Below are 19,699 nucleotides of genomic sequence, written 5' to 3'. Positions count from 1 at the left end.
AAACTAATTTTCTACTCAATTTGGAATGAAACTGTGAGAAGTTGTTTATTGATTTTGTGTTAAAAATAGTTCCTAAGCAAAACCAGTGGTAAATTCTGGTAAAATCAGGAGTGTCCCAGACACCCCCCCCCCCCTTTCTACAGAAAGGGGGAAATTCTACAGACTTGTGTGAGGACTTGTTATAAACAAAAAGTAGCGTAAAATGATTTAACCCACACCCTTTTGGCTTATTATTTACTTTAGTATGTGGTGATTTATACAGTGAAATGGGTTATCCAGCAGGAAAGGGGTTAAATCCTGACCCTGACAAAAACAATCCTGGAAAAAACGAACACATGTAACCTACTAAAAGGTGTGTGTGAGATCTCTGAAATACTGTTGTGTAATGCATTTCATTTTCTTTCAATTAATTTAAGTAAAACTTTACCTTATGCTTACAGCGCAAGCTAAAGTTATCGAAGATACACTATACATAAAAAAGTATATGCACCCCTGACCATCACACCCAAAGTCTATCTACAAACTTGTATAGAAAGTCTTTGTACGCTGTAGCCTTAGAGTTTCCCTTCTCTGGAACTAAGAGACACGAACCCGTTCCAACACAAAGTGCACAAAGAGTGCGAGCTCCATGAAGACGTGGTGTGTGAAGGTTGGAAGAAGGTAGAAGAACTCGAGTGTCCTGTACAGATCCCTGACCTCAACCCTACTGAACACCTTTGGGGTGAACTGGAACTGGAGTTTCCTTACATCAACATCACTAACGCTCTTGTAGCTGAAGGAAGACAAATCCCCACAGCCACGCCCCAAAATCTAGTGGAAAGCCTTTGCAGAGGAGAAGAGTTGAGTGCGTTATAACAGTAAACACAGAGGGAATAAATCTGGAACGAGACGTTCAACAAGCAGTACATATGGGTGTGAGGGTCAGGGGTTCACTGTGAAGTTGATTTGACTTATTAACACCCGCCTCCTCCTCCCCCTATATTTTCGGTTTATTATGAATATACTTTTGTCTTTTATATTAATCTAAGCATTAAAAAAAAACAAGTGAATACGCTTGTAATCCTATTAAATGTGGAACACTCATGAGTTCAGACTTCAATCTAGAGACGAGTGGAGTTTTAGTCTGGGAGGGAAAACAGCTGTTTAGGAGATTTCCAGACTGTCTGTGATTTTATGTGTTATAAAGGAAAACCACTCATTAAATCTGTACAGGATCATATTTATCTCGTTTATTTTAACACAAAACAGCCAAGACAACTCTAATCGATTGTGAAGTATTTTATTAAACCTTAAAGGAACACTGTTTATCTCTCTCACACACACACATACAGAGTTTTAGACAATAAATACATGTCGGAAAAAACCGCGGTTTTATTTTAGACACATTAGTTTTAAAAACACAAACAGCAGACGACGACTTGTAGCAAGCGTCACGTCACCATCCGACACGTGAAAATCAGAGCACTGAACTCAACTCCAGAGTTCCTCCTCCGAGCCACGAGGACGGCGTTAACGCTGCTGTTCAGTTCAATAAACATTCTGGATAAATCCTGCACGAACACGGCTTAACACGTCCGTTTAAATAAAATACCACATTAAAATATTTCACAGCTGAACACCTAGTTGTGTAGCTTAGAGAGTAAAGGTGAACACACACACACACACACACTCGCTCTGTTTTCCAGTGTCGTAACTCCAGTGTTTCTTCAGTCCGTATAAAAATGGTTTAACTTTAAACGAGAATCAGCTTTAAGAGCTTTTCACACAACAGACTGCACTTTCTACTTCCTGTCTGAAAGGTCAGAATTTCCCTCAAATGCTCAGATAAAAGTAAAAAAAAAAAAGTGTAGTACAGTTATTAAATAAACATTTTAATGATGTGTATATCTGTATATGTATTAACCTATAAGTAAGTTCCCTCAGCGGGCATAACAGTAATAATAATAATAATAATAATAATAATAATAATAATTTCAACCTATAGAGCACCTTTCTGAAATTCAAGGTCATTTTATAACAAAGGCAAAAAGTTTACAAAATCTGGTGGTGAAAATTAAAGGAAAAATATATTACGATAAATCTTTGCACATCCTTGTTTATGTTTATATGACAAACTAAAACAAAAAAAAGAACAAATCCCTGAATTTTCTTCTTTCTTAGAAAGACATGTCTGAGAACGACTTTTCTCTCAGGTTGTCAGTATTTATCACAAATCTAAACACAGAATGCTGTCTTCCGTGTGTGTGTGTGTGTGCGTTATAGTCGTAGTGTATGATGAGATTAGGAACAACGTGCTCGGAGCGAGAGCAGAGGTAGAAGTAGGGCTGGGCGATATATCGATATAATATTGGTATCGTGATAAATGATTACGTGATAATTTTTTTATCGAGATATCGTCAGTACGGTGATGTGCTTTTAAAAAAAAGTTTTTAATAATTATAAATGAAACGGAAGCCTTTCGTCATGCTAATCATCTTTGTAGGCGTTAAAGAAAAGTATCGTCAAACTCGGCCGTTTGTTTTACTACGGTTTTGCGGACAGATTGTTAGCTGAATTATTTATCGTAGAAACGTATGAGCGATATGATATTTTTGTCGCATCACCCGGCTCTAGGTTGGAGTGAAGTGTAACGTGTTTACAGCAGGAGCACGGCATCGTGGGTCGTGTAATGAATAACGTTTGCTGTGTATGCAGTAGAAAGCGCTTTATGCCTCAGTACGCAGCGTTGAACCTAAAACAGAGCGCCGTGTCAGCAGAGTCAACAAACACCGCGGTGCTGTTCGCCGAGTCAGTTCGGAGCGGTTCTATGGTTCTGATTCGGATCTACGTCCTCGGTTCTGACGTCCACGCTCTCCCACTCTCCGCTGCGATTTGACCTCTTGACGGCGTCCACAACCGTCTGGACGTACAGCCCGTCCTCGAAGGTAGCCGCCATGGCGACGGGATTCCGTGCCCACGAACGCCGGTCCTCCTGTGCCTGGAAGGACAGGCGGAGCTGAGTCACCATCGCTTTCAGTCCGGTGACCACAGGCCCCGCCCCCAAGTCGGCGTCTCTCAGAAGAAGCTCCTCCCCCTTGGTGCTGTCGCGCTGTCCGTACAGCTCAGTGCTCCTGACCACCAGTCTCCCGGACGATCCCACCAGCATGACCTCCTGAAGGTCGGCGCCCGGGAGGTTAAAGTTCAACGTCACGTTGCAGACCACGCCCCCTGCCATGAGCAGCTGAAAGCAGGCGTAGTCGTCGGCCGTGACGGAGCGAATCCCGGCGCCCGAACCGCCGTGACGCACGAAGGTCCTGAGCATTCCGTGCACGCGGACGGCCCGCCCCCCCGTCAGGTAGCTCAGGAGGTCGATGATGCGAGAACCGATTGTGTGCAGGCCGCCGCCGCCCATCAGCTCCTCCCACGCCCAGCCGTACGACTGGCTCAGCAACGAGCCGCCGTACACACGCGCTTCACACACCTGCCGGGGGGAGAAAGGAATCTGGGAGTACAGAACTGCACACGTCACATCGCATCGCTGATCTTTCCTCACGTATATCAACATGAAACAGCATCGCAATCTCATCAGTATTCAATCATCAGAACGTGGAGATATTAGACTATTAGATTAGACTAGAACAGATGAGATGAGAAGTCTACACACCCCTGTTAGAATGGAAGGAGGTTTTTTTTTCTCCTAAATTGTTTGTGTTTTTTTTTTTTAAGTTGCTGCATCACATTAAAGATCTGGAAATGATTTATCTAATAATAAAAAAAAACCCAGGGGTGTGTAGACTTTTTATATTCGCTGTAAACTACCGTACAAACTCCTAAACAGGTGTGAAGGTGTGCGTTTACCTGCAGCGTGCCACAGTACCCCTCCGCCAGCAGCCGCTTCATCAGGATGAATGCGGGCAGAAAGCGCAGCGCGTTGTTCATGATGCTCATCAGCTGCGGGTAATACCGCGCCGCCGTCACCATCGTACACGCGTCCGTCAGCGTAGCAGCCTGCTCGCTGATCACGTTCTTCCCGATCCCTGCCGACACGGATAAGAGACCCGTCCACTTACGTGTAAAACAAAACAACTCTATTGAATTAACACAAATAAAACCAGCCATTCAATGAGGACAAAAGTAATGGCACCCTATAAACGAAGGCGGAGGAGTTTGTGCGTTTATGGTAGCTGGAGCGCTGCAGTGGCTGAGCTGCATTACTGGAAGATTTTCTGCACTCCCCGCTTATGAGGAGCTCTTTCACAGTTTAGTCGCCATTTATGGAGTTTTGTGGGTGTGGCTAAACGTGCCATGAATGCAGCTGATTGGTGCTTATCTGTATTGGTGGGAATTTTTTGTTGAGTTTGGCTACGAATACCTTGACACACAATGTCTGATAAAAAGGGAAAACAGCAGTAGAATGATTCCTTCAGGCCTCCGAGTGTGATTGTGTGTGTGAGTGTGAGTGTGTGAGAGAGCACAGTACTGGGTGCGGTTGAGGAAGGAACACAGCCCAATCGGTTCAGTACACAGATAGCTAAATATAACAGATAGATAAAGAAAGCGAGAGACGAGTATAAAGTCTCACCCAACGCCTTCACAGCGATCTGGCGTGTGTGTGGTGGCGGCGTCAGAATGCACACCAGGTGGACTTCCTGCCGCAGCAGGACGTCGTCCGATTGGCTGGTAGAGAAGGGGATGTTGAGCTCGTTAGCCAGACGTTCAGCTTCCTCCTGCGTCCGGCCCCAGACGGCCTGAACCGGAAACCCTTCCTCCTGCAGTAAGGGCACCAGGGAGCGTACGGTCCGCCCCGTTCCGAACACACCCACACCCGGCAACATTCTGCTCAGCACGTACACACTCACACACACACACACACACACACACACACCCCTACTGCACTCACACTCAGTCAGCCATTACACAGATCCTGTTTGAAGCTGAAGCTCCAAGTAATCAGGAGATAATCCTACTGAGAGAGACAGAGTGAGAGAGAAAGGGAGAGAGACAGAGGAAGAGAGATGGGGGGGGGGGGTGAGAGACAGGGGTGTGAGAGACAGGGAGAGAGGGGGGAAAGACAGAGATGGGGAGAGAAAGCGAGGGGGGGGGGCTGATTTTAAATGACAAAAACAAGCTAAAGTGTATCCGTATCTACAGATTACAGAAGAAAATATAGTTAATTCAACGTTTTTTTTAATGAAAATATACGCAGTAAATCATCTGCAAATCAGATCTTTACTGTAATTTAACATAAATCCCAAATAAAACTTTTAAGTTTATTGCACTTTTTTAAATTGAAGATATAATTAAAACCTTCTTCTTTACATTAAAAAAAGTCAAAATAATGCCAAGAACATTTTTTTTTGTCAAAAGACATTTTCTATCATTTTGCTCCTCAACCTGAAATATTTTAGATCTGAATTTTAACCAATTCTGCTTAAACACTTAAAATAATAATAAAAAAAAGGTATAATAATAAATTGCAGGTGTAATTTCAAGTTTTATTACTTTTTTTTTTTTTAAACAACTTTAAACTACATTTACTATTTAATACAAGAGATCATTAATAAAGGGAAAAGAAAGGTAATGTAAAACATTATAGAGATGCATGTTATTTGGACATGTTTGAAAATAATTTACGGGGAAATAAAGGTTTAAAGCAGGTAAATGAACGCTGTACGGTATGTAAAGACCTAACATTTTGACTATAAATAAATAAATAATACTAAACTACTGGAGTTCTTCTGAGGGGAATGAAGGTAGCTAGGTTAATGATTAGCTTGCTAGCTAGCTAATAATAAAAAATGAAAATAAATCAACATTATACCAAAGTTCTGTTTCTAGGCGACTAAATAATCATCTTAAACGTTTGTACTCACCTAAACTACTATTTCTGGAAATCTTTTCCTCAACCATGAATCTTATTTTGGTTGATTTTTCTCCGAGAGGAATCCTGACTAGCATCCGGGCCGCCTCCCTGCTCAGATCAGACCTTCCCTCAGGGGGGGAAATAAAAGATCTGATTCAGGTCATGTCACTCTGGCAGGGTTCACACTTCTTCACCTCTTTCCCTTTGTTTAATCCAGTCTGATATCCGTGTTGTTTTATTAATCGCAGGAACACAGCGGTGAGATTTCCGACCATCACACAAACAAGCGAGGAGTTCGCGCATGCGCAAACACGAGCGACCGCGTGTTCTTTGCCACGCCCACTCCGTTCAAACACGTCTTTATTTATTTACATGCAAGTGGGCCTTTATTTTCATCGTCACCTACACAGGTTATATGTGTACTTCATGTATCACGCTGCACAAAGTATTGGCACCCCCTCTACCCTGTGTATTAGCAGAAGTGGGCGGATGTACAGCTTTCAGTCATTCACCTGGATGAGAGAAGAGGAGACTTGAGATTTGGACTTTAAAAGGTCTGAATTAAAATATAGGGAATAAATAATACTAAAGCAAAGTATTATTGATGATGAGCATGATGACAAACCAGTTCCAGCAGCGTTACTGGACATGCTGGTGTTTTAAACACCTCAGTATCACTTCTCTCCTCTAACACACACTAACATAAGAACAGAAAAAAAAACAACAACAAACAAAACACTGAAATGTGCAGGACAGGGGGTTCTCCAGGACCAGGGATGGGGCGCCAATACTTTTACAGCACTACAGACAAGATTAGGTAGGTGGAGCTGATAAGTGCAAATGAGTGGATCGTGGTGTAATGACTAAATATACAATACTGACTAAAATGGATCATTTGTACCGCAGCGTATTCAAAGCTTTATTTATAATCTTCAGCAAGATGTCCAAAGGGAACATACAAAAACAAAAAACAAACAAACCTTTGACCTTTAGTGTCCATCTGCAACCTCGGCAGGTTAAATAGAACAGGATCAAATTATTTTTTGTAAAAATTAGATCCAAAATAATGGCATTAAATCAAAGTAAATTAGATTTATGGACCATGATATGTGAGTGTGTGAGAGAGAGAGAGACAGAGAGACAGAGAGAGCGAGAAAGAGAGAGAGAGATCTGCGTGGACGTTTCATCTCCGTCGATGAGGCACGACGTTATTTCCGCTGGTTGCGACGGGGATGAGGAGCTTCCTGTATTCGAGCGGGAGAAATTTCTCGATTAACACGGTGACCGGAGTGCTGTCTGTCACAAACCCCTGCCTAGAAAGGAAAATAAATAAATAAATAAATAAATAAATAAATAAGGCAGATCACATGACCCGACAGGAAGTCACTCTGCGATTCCTACATCGAACACACCTTCTCATGAGGAGTTCAACATCCTCAACCTCGATGGTTTTCCTCTTCGCGTGAGCGGAATACGCCTCCAGATCCTCCGCCAGACGATCGAAATACCGCTGCAGTCTGAGACACGGCACAGAATCAGCGAACCCGCCTGAGCGTTTCATTAATAATAATAATAATAATAATAATAATAATAATAATAATAATAACAATAACAACAACAACATGACTATCATAAACACGTTCGTCGTATCGGCTTACATGTTGTTGATGACGGGATAGACGTCGCTAGAGACCTTCGTTTTGGCGAAGTGTTTAAACACGCTCATGACGTAGCTTTTCGGGAGGACGCTGGTGGAGACGCGCTGGGGCTGGCGTTTCGGGCGTGGCTTCACAACCTTTGGGGCAGGACTGAAAATGTGTATCAGAGTGAGCCTTTTTTGGGTTCTAATCCCAAAAAAAGTTTATTGATTGAAAATTATGAATCGTTTACCCAGCATTCAGAGCTTTGAGGATGGTGGGCGTGGCCAGAGCACCGGGAGTGGCTACCTGCTTCCTTTGTCTAATAAAACCTGGAGTTTGCATCGAGAGCTCTGTGATGATAAATATATAAGTGTTAAAAGTAAATAAAAATAAATATACATATAAATTAGTGATATGTGAAATCAAACCTTCGCTCTGTGCATCTTCCTGCTCTTCCTCCGCTTCTTGGGGCTGCTCCTGTACCTGTTCTTCCATCTCTTCCTCCTGCTCTTCCTCTTCCTGTTCTTCTTCCTCCTCTTCCTGTTGTTGATGTTCCTGTACTTCTTCCTCCTGCTTTTCCTCAGCAGCAGGAAAGTCCTCCATGGGACTAACATGGACAGATACCACAATTTCCTCGCTTCCTGATTGGTCGAGATCTTGAATAACCTCGTCATCCTCGTCAGGGTTTTGCACCAAACTGTCCTGATGCGTCAGAGATGACGAAGGCTTTGTGGTGTGGACGGCGGAGGACGACGCGGGGCGGCGATGTGGTTCTTCCTCCACGCTGACTTGGAATTCTTCCAGCTCCGTTCCACCAGAGAAAGTCTGCAGATCTACACAAGAGACGAGAACGCTCCGTTATACTCAAGTGCGTGTGTGAGAGATTACCAGAGACGAGAATTTGGGCTCGTTTCCCTGCATCAGGAAAACTCCAAACTCGCTAGGAATGAAAGTCCGAGGGCTACGAGTCTTCACTCTTTCGTTAAAGTCTTCAGTTAAATAGATATTTGTGTATAAAAGAAGCTGTAAACGTGTCGAATCGCTGCTTGATGGAAGAGATGGAACTACTTTTTCAGAGGGAGTTATGTGTCTCCGATGGCGTATGGATACCACAGAACCTTCAGGAAAGCGTAAAGTAACCGGAACTACTTTTTACTCTTGGAAAGTTGGATTAAAAAAAAAAAAAAGAAGTAAATAAAGCACAGCTGCTGGAAGATTTTCTTCATTCACGTCTGTCTCGTTGTTCCTGTGGAACGGCTGCAGGTTTACATTTGTGTTTTATAGTCACGTAATTTATACATTTAATAGCGGAGATCGACATCTGCAGTAAGACTGTCTCAGTGCAGGGATCTACGTTAGAACAACAAATGTTTTATCAACACACGAGAAATAGATTAAAAAAATTATTAAAAAAAAAAAAAAACCCAGAAGCGTCACTACACATTTACCTACCATCATTATAAACAGCAAGATCTAAGAATATTCATGAGTATGCAAATATGAAACACACAGTATAACACTGCCATAACTACGTAATCTATTTATTATTAAAATATCGAATTAAACTTAAAACGCAGCTCATTCTGTCACAACGTGGTCAACCGCTAATGCTTATGTAGTGACATCGCAAACTGAGATACTATGTAGCTCCGCCCTCAAATCGGTTTTATAACCAACGTATGAAGACAGTGTGTTTCAAAGCGGAGAAATATTAAATCAAATATGTAGTAAATCTGTTCGAGGTGCCTTTAATTCTAACTAAATGATGAAATATTTATTCTAGCATAGCAGATTTTACCGTCTGATGATTACTCACGTTTCTCCGAGGGATCGTGATTCATCCCGAGGCTCTTCGTACCTCTGCCTCTTTCCATCACTCCGCTCGTGATGGCTCCGCCCTCGGAGCGGTACGCTCTCCGTGTGATTCGCTGAGGCAGAAGCGATGGCTCCTCCTCCTCCTGAAGGCTCTCGCCTTCTCTCTGGTCCATTTCTTCTACCTGAGCGTCCTGTATCGCAGACTCGCACTCCTCCTGCTTCTGAGGCTGAGACACGTGATCCACCATGTCCTGCGTCGGAGCCAACTGGATATCCTCGGGATTCAAAGACACCGCGTCGCTCTTTTGTGACGGAGGTATCGTTTCCACCTCGCCCTCCTCTTCCTGACTCTCAGAATCAGAATCCGGGTCTTCTGAAGGATCTGCATGAGGTTTAGAGATGTTTCTCTCACTCAGGGTTTGTTGATCTTGGGCGACATCTTGAAGTTCTCGTCCATCATCATCATCATCTCTCTTCATCTCAGCATCCGTAACGCCTCCTTCGGTGTCTCTCAGCTGGGACATGGAGGCCTGTGGCTGGGCGTAGAGCTCTGTGTTGCTCATCATCATGTCTGTGGTGAGCTCCGGGACCGTGGTGTTACTCAAACCCAGAGTCAACTTGTGCAAGTCCGAGTCCTGGAGAGTTCTCCCATCCTGCACTATTGTATAATCTGATAAACAAACCACACACACACACACAAAATGATAAAAAGAGAGAGAGGAGGAGCTTCATGAGTAGGGCTGGCCGATATGATGATGATATCAATATTGTGATTAATTATGTTAATACATTTTCTGAGATTGTGATTTTAAAATAAATAAATAAATAAATAAACAATTTGCATTTTTAAACAAATAATCACAACCTGACAAACAGCTAAAATATGATATAAAATATGATAATTAATATTCTTCCTAAAATGGAAAATTTTAAAACTTAAAAATAATTACTAACTGAGTGAAAGCAGCGGATATGATGTTAAAACTGTGCTTAATCTTTAAATTTGCAAAACTTTACATAAAAAAATAATAATTACAAGCTGACTCAGAGCAGCTAAAATATCTACTTAATGTATAAAACTGTACGTTTAATTTTACAATTCATAATTGTACGATTTTGCATTTTAAAAAAAGAAGCTGAAAACGTAAGAATTTAAAATGGAATGATAATTGTACACAAATCTTACGAGACAATTGACACTTTTTTTGTTTTACGTATTTTTAAAAATAATTACAAACTGAGTAAAGCAGCTGAGATGTTAATTTCGTACTTAAACTTTAAAATCGTAAAAGTTTTAAAACTGCTTCTGTTTTTCATTGCTAAATATTTTTATTTGAACTGTTTAAAAAAATCTAGCTTTATTAATAATAAACAAATTCATTCGATTTTTATTGATATTTAAAAAGAATAATACAATAAAAACAAATCTATTACAAACGTATTAATAATAATAAACAAGTCTATTATTTATAATATTATAGAATTTTTAGGATCGAAGAGAGACACCTTGTTGTTATCGAGAAACGTAAACCAGGCAACTTCTTTTAAAACCCGTGTTTTCCACGGGCGCCAATAATTCTGGAGCTCGCTGTATGAAATCATCACACACTTATAAAATCGTCTCTTTTACACTTTTCATTAATCCGTTTATTATTGACGGCGCGTTCGCCGTACACGCCCCTGTGAACGAGCTGTCGCCATAGAAACGATAACGTATCAGAAGGAGCGCGTTAATGATAAATAAAGCCGTGACGTGCGGCTGCGCTACCGTCAGAGCTGCTGTTATAGGGAACTACTCAACAACTCCTGACCAATCAGAAGTCAGAACCGGGTGGCGCTGTGGTGTAAGAGACGAGCTCAGTGCAGCACCTTGGTTGTGATGCCTCTCTAAACGTTTCTGGATGGCTTCGTCGAACGCGTCCACGGAAACCTGCCTCCGTCGTCCGGCCGCTTTCCGCCTCAGACCCGCTCTATCGGACCGAAGGTTCACGAACGGCGTCTTCAAGGTGAGGCTGAGGACGCTGAGACAGAGACAAAACAATAACGCGTGTGTAGTGAGCAGGAAATACCGAACAGGAAGTCGTGTGTGAAAACGAGACGTGGCGAGAGTTTATGCTGAGGAAAAGAAAACAGAGTTAATTATTACTGACATTGTTAGGGTGAAGAAAGAAAGGAAAAAAAAAAAACACACACACACACACACACACACACACACACACACAAAATTACAAATCATAAATGACCTTCGTTGCTTTTATGTGACACACAGTAGAGCAACTACTAAAGTTCACTCAGTCTCAGGCTCTATACACTCATCAATATACATCACACGCTCATCAATATTCATCACACGCTCATTAAAATTCATCACACACTGAAATTTTACACATTCTATAAATAAAAAAAGTCATTAAACAGGAGCCTGTGGTGTTTATTTCTCAGAGATATATATGCACCAGACATTTTCAATTATAAAAGAAAGTTTTTTTTGTTGTTTTTTTTTTTAAAAAGTCAAATGTTTGCTCCACAACAGCTGAATAGATCAGGTTATTAGATCACGGATTTATTCATAAGCCTAATGCGGGATTAGTTATTATTACTACGGGATGTTTCTCAGGGTGACGTCTGTGACGTGTGATATTTCCACACGTCTCCTCTGCGATAAAGCTCACGTATCTGGACGTGCCTTATATATAAACACACGCGTGACGAGAGAATTCCTGCCGCCTTGTTTGGTCCGTGAACTCGTATGACCGTGTCGCACGTGGCTGCGTGACGGCCGCGTGGGATTTGGGACGCCTGCTCGCTCATTTATTTCTAGAAAACCGTTGTAAACTATGTGATATCGTGATGTGTGATTATAAAGTGGGGTTATGCCTAAATACAACGAGGTCAAAAATGTTTTTCCCATAAAATTAAATACACTTTTTTAAAAATAATCAGACTCCAGAGTCGGACAATTTTCTCAGAAGAGGAAGAGGAGGAGGAGGAGGAGGGAGAGATCTTGAAACAAAAATCACACACACATGAATGTGTGGAAATTTTAGTCCCAACACAAATCTAATCCGAAAGCAAATCTAATCCTTACGCAAGTCTAATCCCATCGTAAGTATAATCCTAGCACAAATCTAATCCTGTCCGAACAGGGCTAAATACAAGCAGCTCGTTTAGCTTAAATGATCGGCAGAAGTTTTCTCCGGATGCACAGAGAATAAAAATCACGCAGTAGTACCTGTAGAGATTACAGGTTGATTACCCCACTACCCTGTGTAAAACTAATGGCACCCGTAAAGCCCTGACCGACCGTTTACCTTTTCGAACCGGCAGAGAGATCCTGTTCCTTACTGACATCTGGATTCTCCTGAGGGACGTCCATCTCCTCGTCTTCACCTTAAATAAAATAAAACCCATTTTCCTTCCGTTACACGTGCACTCACGTCATTTCCTCCTGCTGCTTTAAATCAGTCGGAGTTACGTGCAGAGCGAGCTGCTGTGTGACGATGACTTCCGCAAAAAAAAACAAAAAAAAAAACAACACTATACATTAAAAATATATATTTTTAAAATGTATATATTGTAATATATTAGTAATCCATCACAAACCTTTTCTTGATTCTGATCAGATCCCAGAACTTGTTATTGTACGATAACTCTCGTCCTGGACCGTTCTGTATGAACCTGAATTAAAGTTAATGTCTAAACGATGCTCTGTGATACAAACTTGGAGTTTAGTACCTGATGGCTGGTCCAGTTGTTTCTCGAAAGTGGAGACGTTAAAAGTGGGCGGCGGCCTCCTGCGGCTCATCCCGCGGATCACCTGAGTCAGCGGCTCTGTGGCTAAGTCAGGCAGCTCGAGTCCTGACACGCCATCACTGAGAGAAAACACATACACACACACGTCCACGACATAAGCCATGACATAAACCGTGACCTCAGCGCAGGTGGACTAAGTGGCTGAGAAAACCCTTTTGGAAAACTGACTTCCGGTCCAGAATCCTTGTTTATGTTTGCATACGCTTCCCTGTCAGCCGTTTTATACCCCCTACAGGCCACTCTAAATCCTGGGGGCGGAGTTTAGTAAATGTGGGTGGAGACCTAAATCTTGAATTGACTAATCTTGCCTAACGCGCCTGTAAACAGCCGTAGTGTTTATTCATCAGAGGGGAATTATGTGCTTTACCCGCTGGGAATTCCTCGTTTATTTATTTATTAGAATTATTGTTGTTATTAATACGTAAATAAATCGAACATCCGCTCATCTCCGCAACATGTAAATAAGCTCACAGACGTGCTATTAGAGATCGGATTTATTCATCTGTGCTATCTGGGTGAGATTAGTTTCTCGATAGATGGTAGATACGCCCACCTGCGTCTGTTGGCATGGATACTGGTCTCGACGTCCTGCTGATCCCTGTGAGGTAACGCTGTCTGACCGGACAGCAGCAGAGACGCCTCCGCTTCTGAAAAGCACACAAGACGACAAGTCACGTCACGTCACGTCCGAGTGAAGCGAAACGAAGCGCCGTTCCTGCCCTCACCAGTCTGGATGATGCCCCTGAGCAGCCCGCGGGGCGTGACGTCGTCATCATCGTACAGCACGGGGGTCAAACGTGCCACCGGTGTCTTCAGCGTCCCGCTCTGAGACCTCGCACGTTTACTGGGTGGGACCGGAGACCTCGTGGCCGTCTGTAAGCCAGATCAGGTTTTTAACGTAAGCGTCGAGAAACACTAAACACACGTCCGTCAAACACGACTCGTACCTCGCGGAGCTTCTGCTTGAGTTTGTGACGGAGAGCGACGTGAGGCGTCTCAGCGGGCGTGTTCCTCAGTCTGGAGCTCCTCCGTACGTGTGACTGATCACGAGACATTCTGAAGGACAAGAAGATTCATTAACTACATGCACCGACGGAGCTCTACAGTTCTGGCAAATAAAAATTAAACCACGATGAATAAAAAAAGCCGTGCCGGTGAGGGCTGAACTAAATCATAAATATAATAAAATATAATGTGTCACGATACTTTTCTGAGATATTGTAAGTAATATGTATATATCAGTCATTACAAACTAACCAGAAGCAGGTGAGTTGATGTTAAAATTCTGCACTTTAAAATGATGAAAAACATCACATTAATCATTTGACAGAATTTATTTTTCCTTTCTCCTTTTCAGTGTTTAGGTTTTTTTAAATAATAATAATAATAATAATAATAATAATAATAATAATAATAATAACACACACACACACACACACACACACACACACACATACATACATACATATATATAAAATTTACGACATGAAACTGTGGGGTGCGAAAACTTTTGCACTCAGCTATCTAGCTTGTCATGCTAAACCACAGAAATCTGCTCAGACAACGAGGCCAAACTGTCTGAATTGTGATCATAACCGTTTTTGTTTTTTAAAAGAATCCTTTAAAGGTTTATTATTATAATCAATAACACACTGCTATGCTAACCGCTATGCTAACTAGCATAAAGCAGAGCAGTAAACTCACCTCCTGGTGACTGGAGACCGCTGTGTTTCTGTGTGCAGAACATTTCTGAGTAAAACTCGGGCAGACACGTCCTCTTCTTCCCCGGAGTCCATTGGTGAGTTCCCTCAAATGTTTATAATTATAATTATATATATTTATAAACAGAAGAATATCTCCAAAGTTTCACTTGAACACAGCGCTTAGTCTTCACTTCTAACGGCAACAGGAGATTCAAACAGACGCCGCGATGACGTCATCTCCCGCGCAGCCGTCACGCTCGCGCATGCGTCATGGGATATGTAGTTTTGCAAGTGCATTTCCGGAAATTAGCCTACACTAATGCGCCGTTAATGCGCAAGGCGGGAAATAAAATATCTATTTATATATATAAATATATATATTTATTAATTGGCGTAGTATAGCTAATATTTAATATTTAAATAAAAACAAATCGTTTGTATATTTATTTGTCTGAATTTCACCAGGTTTTTTTTTTTTTTTTTACCCCTTTAGTTATGAATATGTACTATTTGTTTTTCATAAACTGTTATTCTTGCTCAATTTCCCGTTCAAAATAAATAAATGAATATAGCAACAGTTTACTTAGGCAAAGATCTGCACAAAACAATTTATTTTACATATATTATTATTAATTTTATTTTGTGTGTATTTATTTATTTATTTATTTATTTATTTATTTATTTACTCTTTATGATCCCCCTCCAAAAAAGTTTGTACGTATGACCCAAATTTTTCAGTGTTTAAATGTTTGCGTTTAAAGAGCAGCTTTTAAACCTCTGGCACATATATTTGTCTGGATAATTAAGATTTTGTTGACTTATTTCACATTCACGGAATAACTAACAGTTGTAAGGTATTCTTTTGCTGTTTTTGAATACAATGAATGCCTGCATTTTAAACATTTAAATATTTAAATCGAACGCTTATATTGAGACAGTGGTGTTCACGAAAACAAACATTTTTTTTATTTATTTAATTCAAATGAAGAATATTTATGATTTTCCTCCAGTTTGTAAATGTGGTTTTAAAGAAAACAAATCCACTCAATCTTTTTTTTTCTTTTTTCTTTCTTTTTTTTTAATGGAATATATCGATGTTACAGAAACCTGTATTCCATATAGATTTTAACGTCATCTTTCTGTAAAAATATTTATCCATAAAATTCAGACAGCAGCTTTATTTAGCTGTTAAGATGAAATCCGAAGAAAATTTTATTTTCTTCCAAAATAAAAGCAAAAATTCATCTTCATCTTGATCTTCACCGTCGACTCTGGCTTGCTCATTAGGGACAAACTCATACATTTAAAACATATATATATATATATATATATATATATATATATATATATATATATATATATATATATATATATATATATATATATTTCTGTAAAGCTGCTTTGGGACAATGTCCACTGTTAAAAGCGCTATACTAATAAAACCGAATTGAATTGAATCTTTGCAAAAGTCCTCTCTTTTCTGTACTTGTTTAAACAGAAAAGAAAATAAATATTATTATTATGGCGACTGAATCTCGAGGTATATTTCAGTCTGCGTTGTGTTTATTCGCAGAGAGAAAGGCCTCGAATATGCGCATGTTGTGCGCAGACTCGGCGCTCACGAACGCGCTTTAAATAAAACAAAACAGGAAGTCGTAAGTATTGTGGGACGTGTAGTTCCGCTTTTAGGCCGCTGCATTTGATAACAGAGCACGAAGGAGATCAACAAAACAAAATCAAGCGAAACTTGTGTGCGATTGCTCGAGGGGGTCAAACAGAAACAGTGTCGTCATGCCAGGCTTCACGTGCTGCGTGCCCGGGTGTTATAATAACTCACACCGGGACCGCGAGCTCCGGTTCTACACCTTCCCGAAAGACCCGACTCAGCGGGAGATCTGGCTGAAGAACATCTCCCGGGCCGGAGTGAGCGGCTGCTTCAGCACCTTCCAGCCCACTACAGGACACCGCGTGTGCAGCGTGCATTTCCCCGGGGGCAGGAAGACCTACACCATCCGAGTCCCGACGCTCTTCCCGTTACGCGGAGTGAACGAGAGGAGAAGTCGGCGCGGCAGGGGCAGGAAGGTGCACGCCGCGTCTGCGCCTGCGCCCGCGCCAGTTCTCACCAGCTTCGGCGCAATCCACAGTGAAGCACATCAGAGCGAGACCGAGTTCGTGGTGCAGATCGGACAGAACGGGCAGTACATCTCACCCGTCGCTATACCCCCACCACCATCATCATCTTCTTCTTCATCATCCTCATCATCGTTAGCAGCAGCAGCAGCAGTGGACGGCTCGTGCTCAGCGCCGGCGCTCAAGTCCGAGGAGGTGGTGGTGACGGTGGTACCGGATGAGCCCGGTCCGCTCCTGGCGCTGTGCGGAGAGGAGCACTCGTACTCCCTGACCACCGGCACAACTTCAGCCGAGCTCCTGAGGAAACTCAACGAGCAGCGCGACATCATCGCCCTCATGGAGGTGAAGATGAAGGAGATGAAGAACACCATCCGCCAGCTGCGCGTGAGCGAAGCGCGCCTGCAGGAGGAGCTCCGCGAGCGCGACCGCGTGCTGTCCGGTATCAGTGCGGTTCGGAAAAAAGTCTGACCCCAAAAAAAAAAAAAAACCCGGACCGAAACCCGAAACAGAACAATGTTCTGGGAGGTGTTTAATTTTTGTTTTGTTTTTGTTTGTTTTTGTTTGGGTTTGAATTCTCAGTGTTTACAAACAACAAAAAAAAGTTAGGAGTGGGTGATGGTGTCAAAAGAAAAAAAATTTCACAATGTGCTCTGTCTAGCCTTGATAAACACCTGTGAGTTCTGTGAAACATCAGTGACGTCATGAAATTACCGGGAAAAAAACAAAACAGTTCAGTGTTTTAATGCCTAAGAAAGGAACGTCCTCATTGTGACTTATAAATATGCACGAGTATGCAAATATGAACACGCCCCCACGACCACCTGCATACTAATATCACTAACTTTAACACGGCTGTTTTACAGAAATATATATATATATTCACAATATCCAGATCATCATCCCACCATACAGTGTCATGATAAAAAAGGGTTCCAAGCGGTACTGTGCCTTGTCTCTGGGTCGGTACTGTCAAGTACACTTTTTGTACCTTTAGTGCGTAGTTTAGATTTAAGGTCAATTACGGTCCATTCGTATTCGTACGTTTACGTCACTATCCACGTTTCGAGGTGAAATTTATGGAATAAAGGTACAAAATGTGTCCTCTTCATACTTCCACAAGGAAAAGTACAGTTAAGTACCCTTATTTTTTCTTTTCCCAAGAGTGTGTTCTGAAGATTTCTGCCGATGTCTGCGAGGTGAAGGCGTTACTCCTCAAGAACTTCTTCACTACCCAAGTCTTTTCTAGTTTCGACACAATACCGATATCAGAGCTTTGGTACTGATCCGATACCGGTACCGACATCGCCTCTGTGGAAAATCACAGATCGTTTTAACCCGTTAAAATAAATAGTCGAAAAATAAAATTGTTAAAGCCCAGGTAACGAAATTGACATCACGAGTTATAAATATGCACTGATATGCAAATTCTGGACACGCCCTCACGAGCTTTTGGATTTCCCGACAGCCTAATTATGATTAAACTAAGAAGACTATGCTGGCGAATGAGTTAGTGAATGAGTTAGTGAATGAGTTAGTGAATGAGTTAGTTAATGAGTCACACGGGTGGGGATTCGGTATGGAAGAGTCGAGTTACATGGTGGTTTTGTCACGGATTTATTTTGAACAGAAAACAAACCTGTGGGAACTTAACGCTGAGATTCCATCGTAGGCGAACATGTGGAGCGTAATAAACAAGCTTTGTAATGAAGTACATTTTTGTGTTTGTTACAGAAACACAGCGGGTGCAGAACAGACTGAAGATTACAGTAGACTTCTAATCTCTTTGTATCTCCTTTTTTTTTTTTCCCCACGAATGCCAGCGTATATAAATTCAGCATAGACGTGTTCTCTCTCTCTCTCTCTCTGACTGTTCCATCAGTACATGGGTTTCATTATTCTGTATTTAACATCCTGAGGATTCGATCCAAATCTGCGGATCGTCACCGTTGGTTAAAAACGAACCGAGGATTTGGAGTAAAAAAATGATTCAGAATTCAAGTCTATTTTTTTGATGTAGTGATCCTGTAAGATTTTCAGGCGCTTGTGTTATTATTATACTATTAAAATGTTTGTTTTTATTTTTTATTAAATTCTTGCAAAACCTTATTTTCTCCCTCTCCGACTCACAGCCTGTGTTTTTTTTGTTTGTTTGTTTGTTTTAATGGGTGATGCCCCACTGCTCATTAATCTTCGTAATCCAGAGTCAGGAGAAGCAAAATATTCAACTTTTTAAAGTTTTTATAGCGCTGACTTTTTTTTTCTAAACTAGTTTATCAGCTTTAGAACTCTGAGACGATAATCTCACGATAATATTCTATACACAGAGTAGATATTAACACCAGAAATGACCTCAAGTGGTGAATTGATGTTCCTTAATTACGTTTCTGACACAGCTCATTTGCATTTAGCGACGCCCACAAAACTCCATAAAAGGTAAAGTGCAGAGAGCTGGGAGTACGAAATGAGCGATCGGGGTAAAGACTGAAAATCAGAAGTGGAAGTTATTTTCACTCACTTCTCTGACAATAAAAATATTTAATAATAATAATAATAATAATAATAATAAGCAGCGAGCGCTAAATCTTGCGTCAGATGAGGTGTTCGTTTACGGCTTACAGCTCTCATTAAAACATTTTTTCATTAAAAAGAAGCGTTAAATAATACATAAAAACATTCCACGTGCGAGACTTGGCACTGGTGCGGTACGGAACAGTTTTATTCCCTTTTCAAAAGATCAGAACCATTTTTTCCTACGA

At 41.4% G+C, this 19,699-nt stretch overlaps 3 protein-coding genes across 3 annotated transcripts; 1 reads left to right on the top strand and 2 right to left on the bottom strand.

Annotated features, from left to right (window-relative positions):
* Nucleotides 1-1,263: 1,263 nt before the first annotated feature.
* gfod2 (glucose-fructose oxidoreductase domain containing 2) lies at nt 1,264-6,475 on the bottom strand. The gene is made up of 4 exons (XM_053635249.1): nt 5,853-6,475; nt 4,562-4,945; nt 3,838-4,016; nt 1,264-3,460 (listed from the first exon to the last, which is right to left on the bottom strand). The coding sequence occupies exons 2-4, from the start codon at nt 4,812-4,814 to the stop codon at nt 2,789-2,791; spliced, it is 1,104 nt and encodes a 367-aa protein (XP_053491224.1). The 5' UTR covers nt 4,815-4,945; nt 5,853-6,475; the 3' UTR covers nt 1,264-2,788.
* cenpt (centromere protein T) lies at nt 6,336-14,998 on the bottom strand. Its single transcript, XM_053635242.1, has 14 exons — nt 14,815-14,998; nt 14,058-14,166; nt 13,836-13,983; nt 13,664-13,757; nt 13,033-13,169; nt 12,609-12,687; nt 11,167-11,318; nt 9,299-9,967; nt 7,911-8,315; nt 7,733-7,832; nt 7,501-7,650; nt 7,255-7,359; nt 6,468-7,155; nt 6,336-6,354 (listed from the first exon to the last, which is right to left on the bottom strand). The coding sequence occupies exons 1-13, from the start codon at nt 14,904-14,906 to the stop codon at nt 7,026-7,028; spliced, it is 2,370 nt and encodes a 789-aa protein (XP_053491217.1). The 5' UTR covers nt 14,907-14,998; the 3' UTR covers nt 6,336-6,354; nt 6,468-7,025.
* A 1,305-nt stretch (nt 14,999-16,303) lies between these two features.
* On the top strand, nt 16,304-19,548 carry thap11 (THAP domain containing 11). The gene has a single exon (XM_053635257.1). The coding sequence runs from the start codon at nt 16,605-16,607 to the stop codon at nt 17,409-17,411; it is 807 nt and encodes a 268-aa protein (XP_053491232.1). The 5' UTR covers nt 16,304-16,604; the 3' UTR covers nt 17,412-19,548.
* Nucleotides 19,549-19,699: the final 151 nt, after the last annotated feature.

Source organism: Ictalurus furcatus, chromosome 10 (genome assembly GCF_023375685.1).
Source record: "Ictalurus furcatus strain D&B chromosome 10, Billie_1.0, whole genome shotgun sequence".
NCBI classification, from domain to species: Eukaryota; Metazoa; Chordata; class Actinopteri; order Siluriformes; family Ictaluridae; genus Ictalurus; species Ictalurus furcatus.
The sequence above is the reverse complement of the archived record's forward strand: the minus strand, read 5'-3'. Positions and strand labels throughout refer to the sequence as shown.